General features: G+C 37.4%; 1 protein-coding gene across 1 annotated transcript in view; it reads right to left on the bottom strand.

Moving 5' to 3' along the window:
* The window catches only part of cecr2 (CECR2 histone acetyl-lysine reader), a 48,801-nt gene extending 28,850 nt beyond the window's left edge, over window positions 1–19,951 (bottom strand). The window contains exon 1 of the mRNA XM_028450465.1: window positions 19,716–19,951. Coding sequence (XP_028306266.1) covers window positions 19,716–19,835 — 120 coding nt within the window. The 5' untranslated portion in view covers window positions 19,836–19,951. The remainder of the gene's footprint in view (window positions 1–19,715) is intronic.
* Window positions 19,952–22,891: the final 2,940 nt, after the last annotated feature.

The raw sequence follows: 22,891 nt of genomic DNA, 5'->3' as shown, positions 1-22,891 counted from the left end.
GGCTCAACCTACTGTTGTTGACTATTGTTCTCTGTTTGAGTAACATCACTTGATCAAGCCTTTTCTAGCATTCCACAGTACAAAATAAGTAATAAAAGTATGTATGATTCGTGCTGTTATTGTATCGAATCCATGTCGATATCGGTCAATACTCAAGGCTGCAATATCAGTATCGGAAGTAAAAAAGTTGTATCAGGACATCCATAAACTGCAGTACTTTGGCCTCATTTCATTAATGGTCTATAGAACTCAAAGACAAAAGGACTGGATCAGTGATAAGCATATAAAGCAAATAAATCTTTAAACTTAACTGTCAAAATTATCACTGAACTCTTGCTGAGGACAAAAAAGGCTACTCGTTTCACCAGCCTAGCAAAGATTGAAGGGTGAGTCAAAGCGTAGTCAAAAGGTGTGTCAACACTTCGGTGCCTCAGTGGGTTTGACTTGCAATCAGCAACTCAGCCTGAAGGTATGGGCCAACTCCCTCACAACACTCCCTGCTGTTTCTCTCTCTCTCTCTGCTATCCTTGCTGGCCAATAATTTCTTCCTTTCTATTCTGCACCTCCTACATACCCCTCTGCCTCTGCTTAGAATATGTGAGAGACTTTGAAGCATTCTATTATCCCCCCTGACAACACCCTCACTCTACTCGCCACCCGCCTTTTTTCTTTCTGTCTTTCTTATCACTTGTTTCTCCTCCACAGTTCACCCTCTCCACCCAAATGTGGCCTTCACTGTAGCTAAGGACTTAAAAACTCCCTCTTGTAGACAGGTCTGATTGTTTTTGATAAGAACTAATTTCATTATGTGCGACGTGGAACGGAATGTAGCCAATCAAAAAGCAAGCCAACTGAGAAACACGTAATGCTGTCTTCAAGGCAACTTGAAACTTTCAGAGTTTAAAATTCTGATCCGCGTGTTCAGCGGCAGCACATCAAACTATCTCAAACATGGCTGACCAGTATATTATTAGATTATTTGTCCCTACTTCACAGAGTAGGAACTCTGACTTCAGGTGGCGTTCCAATTCACTTTTTTAGGTTGGGCAGAATATCTCAAGTTGCTTTGAATGCAGCATTAGGTCATATTAGATGTTATTTGTTTTAATTGTTTTAAGTGTACCCCGCTTCAGGGTGGGTTCACCTTCACCTTGTTCTCCTAACTCCTGAAAATAATTTCCACTTTGAACAATTTGAATGATCAAAATACAGCAGCTCTGCAAGTGACTGTTTTTCCTATCAGTTTGGAGCATTTCAAAAAGTGCTGTGTGAACACAAGCCTATCAAAATTGTTTGTGTTAAAATTATTAGCTGTTCAGACCAGTAGGACTATCCCTATGTGAAAGCAGCCTAAAACAGCATGAGCACACATTCTCATTACATCCTTACAATGGTGCCAGTTTATGTGATGAAGTCATTTATAGCTCATCAAAATTCTGTGCAGTTACTGTTGCATTTTAACAATGAGAAATTTAATTAGTCTTTTCATTCTTGAGGTGTCGCTTCCATGCTTCGTCTTGCAATGTCACTATCTGGCAACTGGGCGACCTCCAGTCTGACACATCACATTTTTGGTTAATTTCAGCTCCCTTAAAGCTGCAGTTTGCAGAATGCGCTCTCCGCTCCATTTTGAAACCAAAACTCAACCTCCCTTACCGATGTCTTTTGTGAACGCTTTTAGCAACTTTTGTCTCAATATAGACTATTGACAAGTATATGGACCTTATATTGTGTTATTGGAGATTTTTCTGGTGTTTTAGAGACTAACATGAATAAACGTATCCCTATGTAGTTACTGCCCAGAGCAGCGGCTGCAGCCGTCGGCTCGTCCCCGCCAAAGAGCTCACAGAGGGATCTGTGATCCCAGCTGTTTTGGAGACTTCTGCTTGGATGTCCGTCCTTTCACTTTTACTACCGAGGGCACCTGAACCCGTCTGACTTCACTCGAGCAGCCAATAGTAACGCCAAAAACAGCTCCTGGAGCGCACATGTTTGTAGAAAGATCTCTGATTGGCTGAAGTCCAGATTCTACGAGCGTCATGCTCCTGGATTTATAAACGTAATTTTACAGGGCCAGGAGAAAGACATGAGATTCACCGTCCACTCAGAACACTTTGATTACAATATGCTCAAAGATGATTATGGATTTTTGACCAAATGATACCAAAAAAAAGTTACATATTGCAGCTTTAAGGCTCAAATTTACTCAGGCGGACACCCGCAAAGCCCAACCACTGTCACTAAATGCTTGTTCATGTGGATCTTGTCGTGTTCTTTCTTTCTTACTATGAACTCTACATTTTGTTAAGCGCTTGAGATGACTGCTATATAAATAAAGTTGAATTTAATTTAAATGAAAATGCAAGATAAACTACACTGAACTGATGCTGTCCTTTTTAAGTGGAATTATTGTTTCATCTCTAAGGCATGACATTCTATAAAAGCATTAAACCATATCCAGCAATATATAATTAAAATAATGTACTAAAGAAATGAGCAGTTGCAGTGATATCCCTTTTTATAAACCCAAAAAAAATGTTGATGAAATAGTTTCAGGAGTCACTATCGCACCTTCAAAGCTTTTGATCTCTTCTGATGGATATGACTAGTTTGACAAGTGTCAAGAAACCCCCATTTGTGACCCTCGTACAAACCATTGTTAAACAGGGGCTCCAAGGCTGGTTGAATACCAAGGCCTTAGAGACAATGCGTCTTTGATGAGACTGGAAATGACTGATGTTGGCATTTCAATGTCATTTCACAGACTTCCAAAGGACAAAGGAGAAGTTTAATTCTAATTGCACAGAAAATATACTACATTTGCAAGAATCTATAACATCATGTATTAGGGCTGGCTGATTTTGCCTAAAAAACAAAACGAAAAATTTGAGTTTTGATTCGATTTTCGTTTCTTTTTTAAGAGTCAAATGACTGAGGACAATCGATGCAGCGATTGTCCTCAAGAGTAAGGGAGGGTGAGTTCTGGTTTCGGTTTCAAAATGGAGCGGAGAGAGCATTCTGCAAACTGCAGCTTTAAGGGAGCTGAAATTAACCAAAAGAGAACATTTTCTGATAAGGAAATCAGATAACTACATATTTTATAACATATAACATCACAATTAAAAAAACTAGTACAGTGCCCGTCGGAAGTATGCATTCATGTGGGAGCATAAGTACAGTTGTCAATTATGGCCAAATGAGAATATATTTGAAGGTTGGATGTACAAAGAGGTGTACATACTCTGTACTCTGTAGTGTTATAAAGGGGTTTATTTGCGGGTGCAAAGTACAATAGTGTGTGTGATTTCTCTGGTTTAATTTTATGGGACATGTGCATGATAAATGTGTATGTTGGTTTTTATACTCATTTTTTTTTTTAAATGTATTTTTCTGTAATGTATGTTTTTTGGAGTTGAATTTTTATATCTTTCTGTTGTCTTTTTGGGCAATTTTTGTATGATTATTGTTTTTTTGTTGCCATTGTAGTGATTCTGGAGTCATTTTGTGTATTTTTGGGGTTTTTTGCTGTAGTTTTGTGAATTTCTGTTGTCATTTTAGTGTATTCTGAGTCATTTTCATGTTTTTGTTGTCGTTTGGTGTATTTTCCTGTAATGGATGTTTTTTGAAGTAGTGTATTTTTGTATCTCTGTTGTTTTTTTAAAGTCTTTTGTTGCCATTGTAGTGTAATAGAGTCGTCATTTTTGGCATAATGAGTAAAGGGGTATATTTGCGGGTGCAAAGTAAAATAGTGTTCGCTATTTACCTGGTTTAATTCTATGGGACATGTGTATGATAAATGTCTGTTTTTTTTGTTTTTTTTACTCATTTGAATATTTTTTTTTCGTTTGGTGTATTTTTCTGTCATGGATGTATTTTGGAGTTATGTGTATTTTTGTATTTTGTGCATTTTTTCTGTAATTATAGTTTTTTGTTGCCATTGTAGCGTAATATTGGAGTCATTTTGTGTAGTTTTGTGCATTTCTGTTGTCATTTGGTGTATAAATATTTATTTTTTGTGTATTTTGAATCATTTTCATATTTTTGTTGTTTGGTGTATTTTTCTGTAATTTTTTTTATTGGAGTCATTTTGTGTGTTTTTGGAGCATTTGTGTGCATTTCTGTTGTTGTTTTGTGTACTCTATGTATAAATATTGTTTAGTTTTTTGTTTCATTTTACCCATTCAGTATGTTTTTATTATAAATACTGTGTGTGTGTGTGTGTGTGTGTGTGTGTGTGTGTGTGTGTGTGTGTGTGTGTGTGTGTGTGTGTGTGTGTGTGTGTGTGTGTGTGTGTGTGTGTGTGTGTGTGTGTGTACCTCTATCTCCTCCGTGCGTTACCTCTCTCACATGTGTGCGCACATTATGCACATAATCCGTCAGGTTGTTGAGAGATTTAAAAAATAAAAATAAAAATAAAAAAGAGAGAGAGACCCGAAAGTATCAGGAAAAATGAACATTTTGCAACACAACTCTCTCTCTCTTGCACAGAACAAACGTTAATCATAGTGAAGCCATGTTGTGGAACCACAAAAACGTTACATTCCTTTGTCTTAAGAACCAGATAGTTTGGTCGGCTCTCTCACTCGTGTGTTTGCAGTCAGTGTCTGCTTGGCTGTGTGTGCAGCGATTGGCTCTGGCCGCACACGTGACTATTGCTCGGGTGAGGAGCTGTGCAGTGAAATAGATATAGATGGTGCGCTAGCGCCCCCCTTGCACCCTGAGGTCAAAAGTTAGGTTTCATTTCGGGGCCGCCCAGAAGTGAAAGAAAATTAAAATAAATATTTTGAAATGACCAAATTACTCCAAAATAACAGATACACACACTTGGGGTATTTGGAACCCGTTGACCAAGTTTCAGGTCGAACTCGCACTGCGTAGGGGAGATATTTGCTCCACACGCACACACAGACGTCCCTTGCTTTTTAGTTAGATAATAAACTCTTCCCATAGCATCTCAGCATAGTATGAATAGAAATTAAACATGCCTGTGGCACACATATAGCCTATTCAAAGGGTAAACAAATGTGAACAAAGAGGGGTCTGGCTCACATCGCGCTACGGTAACCCACAAGGACTGAACGCGAAAAAGTCCAAAAATTTAAAAAATAAATAAATACATAAATAAATAAATAAATTGTTTTGGGTTTTGCAAAATAAAACTCGTTTTTACCAACAAATTTGATAAATCAATTTTTTACCCAGCCCTATCATGTATCAAAAAGTAAAATGAACAGTTAGACTAAAAATAACCAGTCTGTGATTAACCCCATGTAACCAGTCTTAAACCCGTATGATGAGGTCTGAGTAATCTTAATTAACGTTTACAAAAAATATACTGGCTATCAATAGCTTGTACTTTACAAAGAAGGAACAAAGCTGCAACACTTACACATTTGACTGTTAAGAGATGGACGAATCAAAAAAAATCAAGACAAATACTTGTGAAAAATAAAAATGACTTAAAAACAAGTGGATAAAATGTGTCACACTTCTTAAGAAAAGGATAAAACGGAGATAAAAGTGTGTGTGTGTGTGTGCGCGTGTGTTTAATACGGACAGCAAGATAAGAAAAACAGCAACATTTGTATCAGCAGCTTCACTGTTGTAGCCGATCCACAGAGACTGTGGTATCAGGGGTTTGTCCTTTGCTTCCCTCTGAGCAGACACTTTCCATGCCACTGCTGTTAACAGCTCCTCCGGGGTCTATATCACCAACAGTTGGAGGACGTTTGCATGGCTCGCTGAAGGGGGAAGGGAGGCCTGTTTGTTGTGTAAAGCCTCCTCTCTTCCTCTCATATGCTTCTTTCTTTATTTCTTCCTTCCCACACCCCTCCCACTGTGAGCTCACACATGGTTCCTCCTGGAGCCATCATCTGACAACACCCTCCACCCCCACACGTAACCACCTCCTGCCACATGACAAACGTGCACACAGTCGTATCACCACAGGAAAACGCTCTCACATCCTCAGGACGTGCTGTTCATCTAAGCAGAGGAAAGCATCAGCATCTTTCTGTTGCTGCAAAATAGATTGAGCTGAAGGCATCAAATCAGAACTTGTTGCCTGCATCATCAGTCATGATTTACAAACTGTTCGTACGAGTCTTGGGCTCTGTTCCCCACGTCTGCCCTTTCTACCAAGCATTGTGACACATTCAAATGTTCAAAGCCTCCAGGCAAGGACATATTCAGGAAAATTTGCAAATAGAATCAAAGAACCACAGGTTGCTCAAATTTAGCTTGTGTAGATTGCAATAAGAGTTTGGCTGTGCTGTGGAGGAAGGGAAGCTGTAAAGACTGTGAGGTGACTGTGAGGTGATGGTGATGATAGATGGATGCTATGCAAACCCATCCTGAGCCACAGGACTGAATGCCCTGCTTTTTTTACTTTGTTGGTAAGGATGATTAAAGACTGGAGAGGAGAGGCCTACAAAGCAGAAGTGGCAACAGAATTCCACAACAAACTTTAAAGAAACATCCTCATCAACTTCATTATGACAATTAATTTCCTGCCCAAATCAACATCCCTGCTGACCTGTGTATAACCCAAACACATATTGTATCCGAACCTGTGTGAGGCAATTAAAGTCCATAGTGTAGTAAATTTAATGTTCAACTATTTTATTGTTTTCATGCTACTGGAATAACTTTCTAAGACCCTGTCCACACGTAGCAGGGTATCTTGCAAAACTGAGACATTTTTCTCTGATTTGCCCGATCATCTCCACGCAACCGAAGTTTTTTTCATGAAAAACGAAGATTTGTAAAAACTCAGTTTTAAGTTTCCAAATGTCACGGGGACTGTGATGGTCCTGGTGCCGGCGCAGGTTTATCTGCAGCGTGGTTGCGGCAGGGAGAGCACTATGGGCCCCAGGGACGCGTCGAGCAGCATTGCCGGAAACCCACCCCGCGGCAGGCCCCAAACCATACCGGCCCCACAGAGCATGACGGCATCCCCGCCGCATGCAGGTGTCCCGAGCAACCGCGCCATCTGCCATACCCGGTGGCCCGCTGTATAGACCGGGCGGGCTCACACCAGACAGCCCTCCTACATGGACCGGGTCTCAAACATTGTTAGGCAGGTGTGCAAAGCTATAATGGTGCACTGGGACCCCAATGCATTAAGCTGCCAACAACAAAGAGTGACGTCCAGTCACTTGAAAGCACATTTATGCGGTTGTGTGAGGATGGAATTTTTTTTTAAAACGAGGATGTGTGGACGTTTTTTTTTTTTTTTAAAACAGAGGAGGGTGGATATACATTTATAAAAAATACCACGCTACGTGTGGACAAGGCCTCAGTGACCATTTTTATTTGCATCAAAGTATATCTTTGGTTGGCAATTGATTTAGCACTTAGCACATTTAACAAAAGACATCAGGGGCCATAGCCCAGCTGAAGTCAGCTTTGCCTGTCAGGGTTCTGACATGCCTAAATAGCTTGCCTTTGCCGCAATAGCTCCAAAAGCACTTTGACCATGTTCGTGAGATAAAACTTCCCCCTCATCAATGTGAATGACCACCTAGTTGACACTACAGGGTGCCAATGCAACAGACAAGGAAGGACGAGATCAACTGCCAGAACATTAATCTGCATGGACGATTTCTTTTAAAAAAACAGAAAAAAAAGAGGCTCAGGTATGGAACCAAATAGGTACATTCAGTGAAGCATGCAATACTGCTGGGTTTGTTGTTCTAAATTTGTTAATTATTATTTGCAGTTTATTACAAAACCTAAAATTATCATTTTAATTACATGTACTATGAAAAAAAAGCATTGACAATCCTCCAAAAAAACAAGTTGGATTTTACTCTCTAAAAAGTATATGCTCTTGTTTTGTAATCCAACGCAGGGTTGCTGGATAATTGAATTCTCAATTGGTTATAAAGTCAGAAATACAATGAGTATGAGTGTTTAAAGAAGAGGCATGCTGACAAGTTCAATGTTAACCACAATGTACTGAAAAAGCTACATCTCAACTAGATAATGGTTTAGCATGAGATATTTGAGGAAACAACAAGAGAGACGAGCATTATCTTCTTGTTCTTGATTTACTATTGGGATAGATATCAGAGGTGCAGGAAAAAAAAATATTGTTTCATGATTTTTTTGTTTCATGTAGTGTCGTGCACATTCATGTGCAGTTGAAACAAACGTCAGACCGATTGACTGACTTGTGATGCCAATTGTTTATTGGAGCTATAACTGACTTGCTTTTAGACATGTATGAATGATTTGGTTTTGGATAAGGAAAATAAAAAAATTAAAATGGTGATATTGCTACTATTGAATCGCAATACTTGGAGCACAAGAATCGTAATTAAAATCGAATGAAATTAATTACTTTGAGCCAATTCAAACCTGCAAATAACTATTCTAATTGTTGCAGGCAGGGTTAAGAGAAAAAAGTAGCCATGGTATTGTAAAAAAAAATTCTGTCTAAATGAAATCATGGACTTGGTTCTATTAAACGTTGTCCTCAGAACAACTATTTTAGGATAGAGGCGCTCGAGTCCACTTCTTGCAAACCCCTATCCAACCTGTTTTGATGTCTCCCTCCACCAAAACATACAACTCAACAGAAAGCCTGCTATCAAGCTAACCTTTACAATCAGGCGTAGTTGATTAGGATAGCATCCAAAACCTGCTGCATAGGGTCCCCTCATTTAGGCCATCTTTATATAAAGAATTAATCGATGATTTCAAATATTCCAACTCTGAAACCTAAGTTTAGAGATTACAAATAAACTGTAAAAGTGTCTACAGGGCATTAGGCTGCTTTTACAACAGATAGTCCAGGACTTTGTTCAATTCAATTCAATGCAGAAACTTTCATCATCACTCACATTTGGTTAGTTTTCTTTTCAAGTGGGTCAAACTGGAAGGAAAACCTCTTACATGTACAACAACTTCTCAGCTGGCGTTGTTTAGCCAACATCAAGTACATACTTGACAGGAAGAAAAACTGCACTAAGAAAATATCCCAGGTCATCTATTGGCCAGAACTAAAAATGGAAATACACACCGCCCACAGCCGGCTTGTTACCAACCTGCTATTTCTGTGGGTTTTATGAACATCCAAATTTAGTCGTATGACCATAAATCCACTGTACCTCATTGTTATGTTTGACTGCAAGCCATTTTTAAACTTTCTATGGTCTGGAGTTTGCTACTGAGGTGTCGAAGGCAATTAGCTGGATTACTCAAATGTGATCCACAACAAACTGAGTTGTATGGTGACACAGCTAAAGCAAAAACATTCTGCCATAGACTAGAGACAGAGTGAAGGAACCATGCAGAGCTACAACAAAAGACATGACAGGAAAAAACAGTGTATATGCTCCTCTGCCTCCCCCCCGTGCACACGCTCTCCACGTGAAACCGTCTGATGCATGTACTACTGCTCTAACTTGTCAATCACAATGGGGGGAGGAGCTGCTGCCACAAGGACCCTCTCACAGTACATAAAAGTGAACTTATTAAGGATGACCTGCAAAAAGGTTCTTGATCTTTGAGAGGTGTAAGAAAGTAAGAAAGTTTGGAAAGAAGCAAAAGTAGAATGATTTGGAAAAGAACTTGTCAGAGGGAAGTAAGCGGGAGTCATTGAGGCAGGGATGCCTTAAGAACAGAAAGAAAAAAGGATGCAAGATGAGAGGATGAGTAGACAGTGTAGACATAGAATGACAGCAAATAATTGTTTTAATGTGAAGGGATTTGAGTTGAAGGAAACAAAGCAGCTCAAGGTTGAAAGATGATAGCATCAAAGGAGCGAGCTACGTGTTGATGTCTGATTTATTTTGAACAGAAAAAAGAACAGAGCAGACTCCTTTCTTCCTTGCATTTACATTTTAACATTACATTGTTTTTTTTAATATGTGGCATCTGACCCCAGGAGGGTTACAGACACAGTATCAAGTACCCTTTCTTTACCTTCCCCCCTTCAGGGGGAAAGTAAAGAAAGACCAACCATCTGGGGTTTAGTCATGGTGATGCCAGGGGCTGGGGTTAGTGAAAGAAACTACTGGGGCTTGAGAGGATAGCAGGGCAAAGGGATGCTGTCAACTATGAGGATAGGGCAACTCCTCAGTTGGAAAAGCAGAAACAGCCAGGACATACAGTAAATGGAACAGGAATTTCATGATGAACTTGTTTGTCAGTATCATAAGCAAAAACAGATCTTTATAATATTAACTAAAATAACTGGAAGGCACTGAGAGGGCGGAACTCCACCATGCCATAGCAGTCCCCCATATTGCATTGTAACCTAAATGTTAAATGGGGAATTGGGGATATTGGTCCAGGTCATTTCCAAAATCCAATCACTTATCCCTTATCCCATTTCAAATATTTCCTGAATTTTTTCTATTAAAATCTGTCTAGTTTTTGAGCTAGATTGTTCACAGACAAATGAATAAATGCTGGCAAAAAAAACAACATCCTTAGCATAGGCAATACCGGTACTTATGATAATATATAAACGTATGCATTAGCTATGATAAATATGTACAGCAATGAAATAAGGACAAATAAGAAATAATGATGCTGGGAATAATCTGACAACCCTGGTGTCTACATTGCTTTACAATGTGATGGTAGTCTGTATGGCTTCAAGGTTCCCCTACACCTGACGTGTTGTTGAGGCTAAATATACTCGGGCGGAACGTCCACCAGGCTAATTAGTATAAAGATCAAATTTTATGACTGCGCGGACTCCGTTTTCGCATACCTGGTGTCACACAAAACACTGCTAGATTTAAGGAGAGATTGTCAAATGAGTTACAAAAGTACAGACACCTTTTTAACGCGTCGCAAAAAGAGTACAAGGGCTGCAAAGAAGTACCAAGGATTGTGGGAAATTTAGGATTTCACAGAATCTACAATGCGGCAGTGTCCTCCAGGTGCAATAGTCTAAAAAAGCTCTGATGATATGTGACACATACTGTTATTACAACATGAAACCTTTCTGTCTTCTGATGTATTAAGGATTTTGATAATGAAGGAAGGTTCTAGTTACGATAAGGACGGGCTGGAAATGAAGATGTGAACGATAAACGAGATAGAGGCCATGGTCCTTAGCATGAAGGATTAAGTATTAGAATGGAGCAACATAAGCCTGTAGTGTCTGCTAGCTGTGAGACTTCAGGCATCATTAGACTGACAAGAAGCTAAAAGAGACAAAAAGCCAGTGACCCTGGGTCTCCAGGAAAATAACTCTTATATTAGTGTGCTTTCACTTCTCCAGTCTCTTGTGCTTCGTCTCAAGGACACTTTTCTCCACTTCCACTTTCCATCAACTTATTCTCTGTACTCTCAATTACTTGCCCTCTACCCTCCCATCTATACAAACTCACATATAGCCTATGGTTTTTGCCAGTGGTTCCTCATCTACCTTGAACTAAGAACTTTAACACAAACTCAATGTTAGGGCTGGAGTCAACCAAGGAAATGGTTGGTTGACCAAGACTCTGTCACACGTAGCGATTAGTCGACCAAAAAGAAAGAAAAAAAATGGAGCATGAATGAACAGGTGCAGAGGAAGATGAGGGGGGAAAAAAAAAAAAAGAGACAAATACTTTTGTTTTGCCTTTTTGTGGTGCGGATTTGCTTTTAAACACAGAACATTTATGCTATGAACCTTATTCAAGCTTTGACCAGAACCCGACAAAGCAAAACCTACAGGTCCGACAGACATTAGGTATTTATATCCGTGCCCGATCTGAAACCGACAATTAAAACCTATTTTTTCCTCATACAAATGACATATGTATGTTTGTTTTAGTGGTAAACCTGTTTTTATTAATAAACAACTGTTAATGTCAGCATCAGATCAGCGCACGGGGAAACAAACGCACATCAAACACAGGTGCGCAGTGTGCCCCGTGGCACCAGAGACAGCAGTGGATGTATTTACATTATCCACATATCAAATATAAGGATAATCCATGTTCATGTGCAGAAAAAGAATTGATTCAATAGTGGATGCTTGTGCTTCAAGTCTGTTTTAATTTGTTCCCTCTCTGTTCTGAGGACAGCGCACTGCGCTGACAGCTGAAGCGCAACACTTTTTTTTTTTTTTGCAGCTAGCACTCACTTACACAGCGGTTGCTGGACATAGAAACATGTTTAGGCATAAAATAAATTATATTTGATATTGAATCCTTATCACCTATATAAGTGCATTGCATTTTTTTTTTAAACGGTATTGAAACTGATATCATTGCTGGTTGACCAATGAAAATTTTGGTCGACCATGACGGCATCGACCAATCAGTCGACTAAATGACCAAAGTTGGCAGCCCTACTCAATATTTCCATTGCCGCAACTATGCATCACATTTCATCAAGGCTCTATGCATTGATTTTACAATTACATTACTGAAGAAACGTGTTTTATTTATATTGCTAAAATTCTTTAAAATGCCCTCAATATATGTTTAACAAGTAAATACTTCATGTCAAAGTCCAGCAAAAGGTACTTAAGGTCTCCAAAGCAACTGTTGCATGCTAAAAACACAGAAGGGCAAAGACAGGCATATTTTTACTGTGACTAAGTTCAAAAGCCAGTCAGGTCAGGGTTGGGTAACAAGAAAACGAACTACGTATAATCGCAATACTACTAATCTGCAACAACAAAGCAATGTTAATTTTGACAAGAATTATTAATTTCATTTTAGTCTTAGTCACTCACCAAAGACTGAATTTAAAGTCACATTTTAGTCTTTAGTTTTGTTACGGGTAGACCTAAGTCCATGGAAATCTATATCAGTTTTAACACTTTTGAGTCTCATATGAGTCTTTTTAAATAATTTGCCAGTTTTGTTTTAATCCAATAGATTTTGCAAAATGTTTGTCATGGTAGTAAAAACTCCATCATAAACATACCTTTAACTATGTGTTTAGTCATTTAAACTAGGAATGTACCATATTTCTCTTGTATTATAAAAAAAAATGTCTAAGGCCTGTTAGAAAAAGTGCAATATAAAACAATGTTCTTCAAAAGTTCTTGTTTACTTTCTGTAAATTTGAACAGAAAATGTGTTCGTATTGATACTCTGAAAACTGAATCACAGTACTTTATTTAAACAGCAGAGGGCACTATCTATTTATTCTTCTATTGTTTGAACTACGTCACTCACACCGGCCCAGCCTGTACGCCTTAGGGCCCCCAACCTGGCAAGCCCACTTGCATGTCACTGGTACTGCTTTGCATTGTGCGCATCAAAATTGCAGGGCACATTTCCAATAAACTATCCAGCCATGCATTTGTTTGTAATTAAAAACTGGCAACCTAGAGACTGACGTTGGACCTGACCTTGCCACGATTGGTCAGCTCATTATAAGCAAGTAGGGTGGTAGAAAATGCCTGATACAAACAACAGCACTCATCATGTTTAAGATAATTTATCCGTCCAGAAGCGTAGATGGCATCGCCTACTACTCTTAAACATGTTCATAAATGATTCCTTACCCCTTTAGCACCTATAGAATATCTGTAATATTATGTGATTATCTGTAAAAGTCACGGTTTTCTATTAGCTCTGTCTGCTAGCGCATAGCATCTCTTCTTCACTGCTAGAATAGCTGCATGCCAACCGACCACTGGGTTACCAGCGCCCTGTGCTGGTCGAAACAAATATCTGTTGTAAATACTCTGTTGTATTTTCCAATAAAAATAAAGGAATATTTTTCAGTCATTTGTCTACAGTCTCATTTTGTAAAATAAATCGTTATAGAGTCGTATCGTGAACCCAGTATCGTGAATCGTATCGGGAGTTGAGTGAATTATTACATCCCTATTGTCAGTGCTTTTTAAATTTACATCTGCTTCACAAAGTAGTCATGGAATAATTGGTCTTCAACGAAAAGTTGTCGTTTGGGTTTCAGTTGACAAAATTAACACTACGACCAACTTCGACCAACACATGCACCCATTTCTTAAAATCAGAGGCATCAGTACAAACAGAAAAACAGATTAAAGCGATTTTGTTCGAATCATCAAATTAGTCACGCGAGCACATTTACAAACATTTCTTCAACAAAGCCAAACTAAACAAACCTCTTTTATAATGAAATGGAAAATCACTTGAAATCATTACACACTTTTTAAAGGCTTGAGATTCATCCCAACCCTGACATTACAACTCGAGGAAAAAGCCAACAGCAAAAAAGTGCTACATTAGCAAAAGTGCCGTAGGCAGCTTGTTGTTGTGCCATTTAGCAAAGCAAACCTGTCTGCCTGGCAGTCTCAGCTAATTCTGCCTCAGCAATTTATAATTAAAAAAAACCTGACAACAATTTGCATTTAAGCGCTTGGAACAGGGTGGACCAAACCAGTAAAACATGAAACCAGCATAATGATAGAAGACAGGGTGACTAGTGGTTACGGAAGTGGGCTTGTAACCGAAGAGTTGGTGGTACGAATCCACTGTGGGCCATCACTGTGGGACTCTGAGCAAGTCCCTTAACCATAATTGCTTCCAGGACTCTCTTGAAAAAGAGATTCTTAATGTCAATGTGACTATCCTGGTTAAATAAATGTAAAAAAATAAAAAACAGACACCACCTTTTCTCAATAGTTGATGTACATTAATAAATGACAATTTAGTTTTGCCTCTGTTTAAGTTTAAATACTGACTGCACAAGCTATAACTAAGTCATAAAGGCATATTTGACAATGTGAGAGCTACAATGAATTAAACCTCCAAAACCAATATACTGTAATGTCTCTAAATCTTGTGTCTATAAAACGACTAATATTCAGCTTTTCAGAAGAATTACAGAATCTTGAAGATGTTTCCCTCTTCACTGAATTTTTGTATTACACATAATGCAGATGGCAAATGTATGAAAAATGTTCCGTTTCAAATTTTTCTCAATTACGTTGGAGTATAGTTTCCCCAAATCCATTTTGGTTTTATTTCACTGGCTTTCCCTAATTAGATGTCATTACTCACAATTAAACCTCTCGTGTATGTTTAATATGGTTAATTGAGTTTACTATTGTTAATAATATATTTCTTTGCTTCAGATATCACACAAAAATTTGACATGTCAAATTGTTTGCTACACTTGTTAGACATCCATTCAGCCACCAGTTTTATAAGGGAAAATGTTTCAAAACATGTTGGTGAGGGTTAGGTGTCTCTAATATAGTTACAGTATTTCCACTTCAGGAGGTGAATATTGGCATTGTAGAATAATTCAAATATTGTGCAAAACATCATGATATTTTGTGCTAGACTGTATATTTCTGTATCATTGCTATGCATTCTCAACCACGCATTTCGATGAAAAATAGCAAGTAAATGTATAGACCCAAAACACGTGTGAGGTTACATTTATACATATGGGCTGTAAAGGCACTGACAAACAAGAAAAGGCAAACTTGTGCAACAAAAATAATTTCAAGTTATTGAAATTGTAAACAGTAAACTTGAAAAATTTCGACTGATTAACCGGTCAGGTTATTTACAGATGTCGATCAATCAGTGATGGCTAAAATCAACCCAATTAATCGGCCAATTGAAGGTCGAATTTCCACATGCTCGCAGGAAGTTCAATAATCTAACCTTGCCTGCAAGATGGATTCTCCTGGTGTTCACAAACACCAGAATCCATCTTGTGCTGCTCCAGCCTTGCTTTCAAATCCAAGCCGAAATGGTTAGAACCAATCATGGGGCAGTGTTGTGGTTTAGGGCGGGATATGTGACGAAGGCAGAAGCGCTGAAGCAAAACTGGCGCATGCGCAGTTGCAGGGAGAGGAACTAGCTGGGCTACCGCTATTAGCAAAATTCTGTATCAAAATAGAAAGATGTCAATGCAGGAGCATGGTTAACGTGCCCTTAACTCGCATACTCGAGTTACTTTTGCCATTTTTGCAACACAACGACATAATGATCGCAGCAATACTATCCTAAAAGAAAGTTAGATATCTTTCACAGGTTTTCAACAGGAGATAAAACCAGAATGGCACTCAATGCTGCAATGTCTATTAAAAATATAAAGCCTGCTACGGCCATCTGAATAAAACATTTTATTAAAAAATATCTTAAATGGATGTGGACAATTTTTACTTATGCAAAACAAATTTAGAAACAACAAAATATTTATTTCATGAGTGTGAAATAGTCCAATCCATTTGGAAATCTCTATATGATTTGCTGTTTTTTAAAGATATACAGTAAACATTGATTTCTGGTCATTTCAAAATATTAAATTTGACATCTTCTTTAAGAATAAAAAAAAGCTTCTTTTTTTTTTTAATAATTGCTTTAAAATCTGAGATTTTCTTGTTTCAATGATTCCTAGATATAATTGAAAATGTCCATGTAAGAAAATGATATAATTTGATACTAGGTTAAATTATTTTTTTTTTTAAAAACCATTGTACAACGTTTTTGATATCTTATTTTATCTCTTATATTTTCCTTTTGTGAGCATTTTCTCTTGTTGTTTTGGTTGTTGTTCATGTTTGTAGATGTGCACTGATGTGTAACTGAGGAAGTTGTTGCATGTTATCTTGTTTGTAAGATTATTAATGGCGTCTACTCTACAAAAGAATTATTGAGATAGAGATTGAAATTAGATAATAGTTACTGTGTATTTTGTGAAATCGGGACGGAGGATTTTAGATCATCTTTTCTTTTTGTGTGACATAGTGCAGAGTTTTTGAAGTGATGCTCAGCATTGGTTTCAGTCTAAAATGATTCAAATTAATATGTTCATTTACTGTATCCGATGTAAAATTTGGCTTGTTTGTTAATGATAAGATGATTGATTTTGGTGTGAATAATATTGTTTTGTTTGGTAAATACTATATTCATAAATGTAATTTCTTTAAATCTAAGCCCAATCTGTTGTTTGATTATAAGTACATTGTTTATCCCCTTGGTTCTTTTATTGTTTTGTATTTCAACTATGTCTATAATCTGTCTTAACGTGAAATGAGTATTTTTGTTTGTATTCTCTTGAGCAAAAAAAAAAATCTGTTTTTTTTTTGGTTATTTTTTTCTGTTTTTACTCATGAATGAAGTAATGTGTGATTATCTTGGGATCACCGTTTGTTTAGTCAGCATGTAGCCATATCACAATTTGTGAAAACCCATCGATTTCACCATTGATGCAGATCCCATACGGTTTAAGTTTATCATATGCGTCTACATGCCACATAAAGTTTGGGCCAGGATTTCGGTGCATCAGCTGCACACTGTGTGGATCCAGTATTTTCAGCAGTCTCCTCATCACATCTGGAGTAACGACGTAGCCCAGCCTGAATGCACTTCAAATACATCATGTCATATCAATATCTGTCCAACTGATCCTGGAGAAACGTCACTAGGTCCCACAGATCTGAATGGACTTTCCTTCTGAACAACCGCAAAGTCCTCAGGTGCCTGCGTAAAGTCGATAGACTAATTGTAATTAGGGATGTCCCTCCCGATACAACTTTTTCACTTCCGATACAATACCGATATTGCAGCCTTGAGTATTGGCCGATATCGATCATATACGATATCAGCACGAATCATACAGACTTTTATTACTCATTTTGTAGAGTGGAATGTTAGAAAAGCCATGATCAAGTGATGTTACTCAAACAGAGAACAATAGTCAGCAACAGTAGATATGAGGAAAATCTGACCCATTTACTATTAACCAATTGGTTACATACATTTTAACCTTCGACATAATATCTACAGTATGCCACAATTGAATAAATATAATATATATCAGAGATTTTAGATGCAGTCCAATAAAAAATCTGATATTAGCTTTCTGGCTGATACTGGACCGATATCTGATATTATCAATATCAGATCGGGACACCCCTAGATAGAACTATCTCCCAGTGTCTTAAACAAAGTTGAAAGGACATTATCATCAAATTAAACAAACAAGCCATGTTTGCTTTCAATAAAGAAATAAATGCATATGTTGTTTCAAATGCCCTCTAAGCTTAGGAAAAGAAAAAAGAAAGTCAGAAAAACAGGAAAAAACAAACCCAAAAAATTAACTGTTCAAATAAACCTGTTTTTTCCCCAAGTGAATGCAATACGCTTCTGTAGAAAATAATGATTTAAAAAAAAAAAAAAAAAAAAAAACATCCATCTCAATATTTTTGCTTTATTCTGCCCAGTGTGTAGTCACATCATGTGATCTGCCCAGTGGTGCGTTTGAAGACATCTCAATCATTCCCTCTTGGATGAGGGAGTGGGGTCCTGCTGTTAAACACAGGCTTAGACTATGCTCTGTGCATGTAATGCCAAAGCTTAAGAACTTCAGTAGACACAGTCACAACAACTCAATCACTACATGTGTCAAATTTAATACAATGCCTTTCATTAGTACAAAACAAAGGCAAAACCACTACAACACTCTTCAGTAAAGTAGGAGCAACTGACTCGATCTTTGGTTTAACAACAAAGCCTGATGTCTACGTGCTGCTCTCTTAAATGGGGGTGGGGATGATGATAGAGTGGAGGCGTGAGGTTGACCCTACTACACAGCGCTGATACCTTTAAAGTGCTGCCATTAGAGTTACTAGTGAAAATGAAGTAATAGAGCGCTGTCAAAACTACACAGCCCTCTGCCATTCATTTCAATCAACAAGAAGAAGGGGGGTCGGGAGGAGAAGGGGGGGGGGGGGGCGCATCTTAAATTAAAGTTATACTATAATTACTGGTTACATATCCTGTACTAAGCGCTGGTGCTGTGAATAGTGTTAATTATAAAGACAACAGAAGCTGACTGTATCGAATGGAAAAGAACAACTACACGTTACTTACAAAGCATCGATTGGGATTTCAGCGAGGAAACAATGCCTCAAACAGCATCTGCGTCCCTATGGCTACCCCAAGCCAGATGGCTTTGCAAGACAATAAAGTCCAAGCAGCAAGCCGTGAACTTAACTTTATCTAACAGAAAACACAACAAAACAAGCAAAGGCAAACAAGTCACCAAACCGAGCACCAACTGCAACACTTCCCTACAGCAGAGACATTTAAAAGGAACAATACATTGTTATGAATGAACCGCGTGTTTTAGCTAATGGAAAGCATTCAAATTGTAACTTTATACATAAAACACGCATATCAATCCAAAGAAAAGCGGAATAACTACACAAGTGATAGCTTGGTTAAAAACAACAACAATTTAAAAGTGTATTGGGGAAAAGATATTGTGTCAATTTTGATATTGAATAAATAAAATAAACATAACCCGCTATAACGATACGATCTCATTAATTACACAGAAATAAAGAAGCGTTAGTAGATAAACATGAGCCCTCGGCTAAATGAAAACAAACCGGAGGCACATGGTTGAAAAATAACCAACACGAGCACAAACTTATTTAATACTCGTCCAGTGCGCGAGCAACACGTTCAACTAATACTAATAGGTTACTGAGCACAATGTAATTATTTTATATATTTTATTTTTTTTATGGGCTGAAGTTTGATTCAACTTTAAGAGACAGTTTCTAGCCATTAGCCTTTAGCTCACGGGCTGGTTACCTAATCGGATTGCTTTAGTAACCTCAACACACACACAGAAGTTCAGGGAACACAGGCTAAGCTGGTTTACCAAACTAATGACTAATGGTGCCAAACAGCTGTTAAGACACCACGCACAACAAAAAGCTGACACAAACAAGCACTCATATCTCAGAGCAAAGGCTATTAAAGATAATGCAGCAGCTCGTTGGTAGTATTTACCTCTATTTCAAAGTCCGGGAGCTTGAAAGCTGTTCTGAACAGTGAGCAGAAGTGGGCTATGGCGGGGACTTCCCACCAAGACTGGATCTCCTCTACGGAAACTGTACATCCCCGGGACATTTTCGGACTTGTATGATGCTTAATTCTCACATTAGAACGTTTAAAGACGTCTCCGACATGCTACAAGTAACAAAGTTGCTGGTGTACTCCTGCCGGGACGGTTGCCATTGCTACCGGATGAGCGCTTCAATCTGTTCAATCAGTCTCGCAGAGTTGAACAGATGGGAAGGGCCGTACCACTTTTGTCAGAAACACGGGGGGGACACAACAATTACTTAACACAGAGTATTTAACAATATTAAACAACGATTACTCATTCCAGCAAGACAGTATAATTAACTTATATTATAGCTCAAAAACAAATACCCCTAACTAATTATATGATCACCAACTAAACGAGTAATATATAAAATGTAAAGTACCCCTCTAAACTGAAAATGCGACCGCCATTTAAAGGGAATCGTAAATAGTAAAAAAAAAAAAAAAAAGAAAAGTTGAACCCGGTATAAGACAATCAGTTATTTTAAGCTTTTTAAAGCACAAACAAATATATAAAGTATACTTTTAACAATCAGACCACAGCATGAAGTGTTTTGGACCGTTAAAGAACAAAATCAAAAATAACCACATCTCATTTGTTTACATTGCTCTCTATATACATGTCTTCAAGTATACGGAAGTAAAATAGTGTATTAATAAATAATAATAATAATAATAATAATTATAATAATAATAATAATTATAATAATAATAATAATTATAATAATAATTATTATAATAATAATAATAATAATAATAATAATAATAACAAATACTACATGATGAAATAATAAAAAAGTGAAGAGATTTTACCAGTTGAGTTGGAAAGAAACACATCAATTAAAAAAAATAGAATGACAAATTAAAGATAATACAGTTGTTTTTATTTTCTCTCACGTCTTATAGATCTTATAATAAACTGACATCACATGTAAGAATGTACGACTGACAGTAATGTCGTGTACACAAATTCAATTTGTAGGGTAAATAGCACCATCAAGTGGACACTAAATGACTGATTGATTTTGGATCTTTTTATCAAATAAACATCTCAGTAAGGTTCATCATGTTACATCTGCTGATAATAACTCTGAGTGTGTTTAACAGCATGACTGAGCTATGCTGGCGATGGCTACGTTTTCATGCTTTGATATACTTACTGTAGTTGATTATGATCAGCCCATGTGTATTGAATTTGATAATATGAATATTTGCTTTGATTTGAGTCAGGGTTGGTTAGAAAGGCTTGATGTTGGGTTCTGAAATACTGCAGCTCTAGAACAACGGTTCTCAAGTTATTGTGAGTTCTATAAACTCAAAAAAACATTTAAATGTGCAGTTCAATCACAGAAACATGATCTTTTCCCCTGCTCTGATGACTAAATTTGTAACTACACACTGTAAAATTGTCTGCTTTGTTTAATATAACTTGAGAGAGATGGCCTCATATTGTCTGAAGTGTGAATAAATGGAACTCTGCTGCAATAAATCCTCTTCAAATAAATTACAAGAAAGAATCCAAAACTTTAGAATTATTTCAAGAAAATTAATTCAATATCAATTCAATTAAACTTTATTCATTTAGAGCAAATTACAACAAAAGTCATTTTAAAGCGCTATCAAAATATAAAATTTGTAATAAAAAGGAGAAAAAAAACAAAACAAAAAACAAAATCCACATGAACAAGCATTAGCGAGAGTGGGAGGAAAAAACTCCCTTTTAACAAGTAGAAATTTCCAGTAGAACCAGGTTCAGAGGTGGCAGCCATCTGCCTCGACTGGTTGGGGTTAGTGGACAGAAGGAGGAGAACAGAACAGGATAGAGAGATAGAACATCAGTGTCACAGACTGGTGTCAACCACAGATCAGGAACTGTCAACTCCAGCTTCAAGACACCTGTAACAGAAAAGAGAAACAAGGGCGAGGAGAAGGCACAGACTGCAGAAAAACATGATACAGTATTTTCAGGTCTGACTGCATGATTTTGGGCTTTGTTCCTAGTGTTTAGGTTCATGCTTGTTAGAAAGGTAACAAATCTCTTCCAGGAGATTGGTAAGCTAGCTGCATGATATCTTTTGGGGTTTAGCATAGGTCAGGATTTTTTCCCCCAGTTAATCACTTTTTTAAAAATAAATTATTCAAAACATTGTCATGTGGACCTGATATATATATTAAATTTGACCAACAAGAATTTGTCCCAAACCAGTAGAAACACATTCAAAATGAAAATTACACAAAAAGTAAAGTAGAATAACAGTTTCCTTCAGTGATGCATACTTTATTTTCACATTTTACTAAGAAATAACTCACAAACCTGAAGTTCGTTTTACAACTATCAAATTTGTCCAGAACCCAACAGTGAAGCATAGAAAGCACAGGAGTTCCCTCTATCGTCGTATTTAAGAAGTGCATGTAGTTGTGAATATAATGGTCCCTTTTCCGGGGTAATGTAACATTTCTTTGATCAAATTAACCACAGTTTTAATTTTAGAATAATGTATAATATGTATTGTGCTTCTAATTATTTATTTCAAATTCAAGAATTAATATTTTATGATGTATTTTCTGTTCATCAAAGTTGAGTAAAACAGGAGTTCATGCTTGCAATGAAGCATGAAGGCCTGAAGGTGGTGCAAGAGGAAACCACATACAATCACCCACGTGGAGAACATACCAGTGTATATCTAATACTTTTAATGTTTAAGAAAGAAAGAAAGAAAGAAGTATAATTTTGTGTAAGTAAATGCATAAAATGACAGCAAAAACTGATATGACACAAATACACACAAAATGTACTCCAAAAACACACAAGACGGGGATAAAAGTTGACCATCACTGTTTTAGATGTTTGGATTTCTATGGTGGGTAAATAAACTGTTTAGAATCTTTACATTATTACATTAATTACTAAGTATTTAGATTGTTCATGTTTGGGCTTAGTTGTCTTCGTCGTAACCTGTTCTGGTCTGAACGACTTGATCACATATACACTTTGTTCCCTTCAAACGCAGTACATTTGAATAGGAAGCATCAGTGGACAGGCATATTTAGGTCTTTAGGTCCAGAGATGTTTGACT

The sequence above is a fragment of the Gouania willdenowi genome, chromosome 6, assembly GCF_900634775.1.
Source record: "Gouania willdenowi chromosome 6, fGouWil2.1, whole genome shotgun sequence".
Taxonomy (NCBI): domain Eukaryota; kingdom Metazoa; phylum Chordata; class Actinopteri; order Blenniiformes; family Gobiesocidae; genus Gouania; species Gouania willdenowi.
This window is presented reverse-complemented; position numbering and strand designations above follow the sequence as displayed.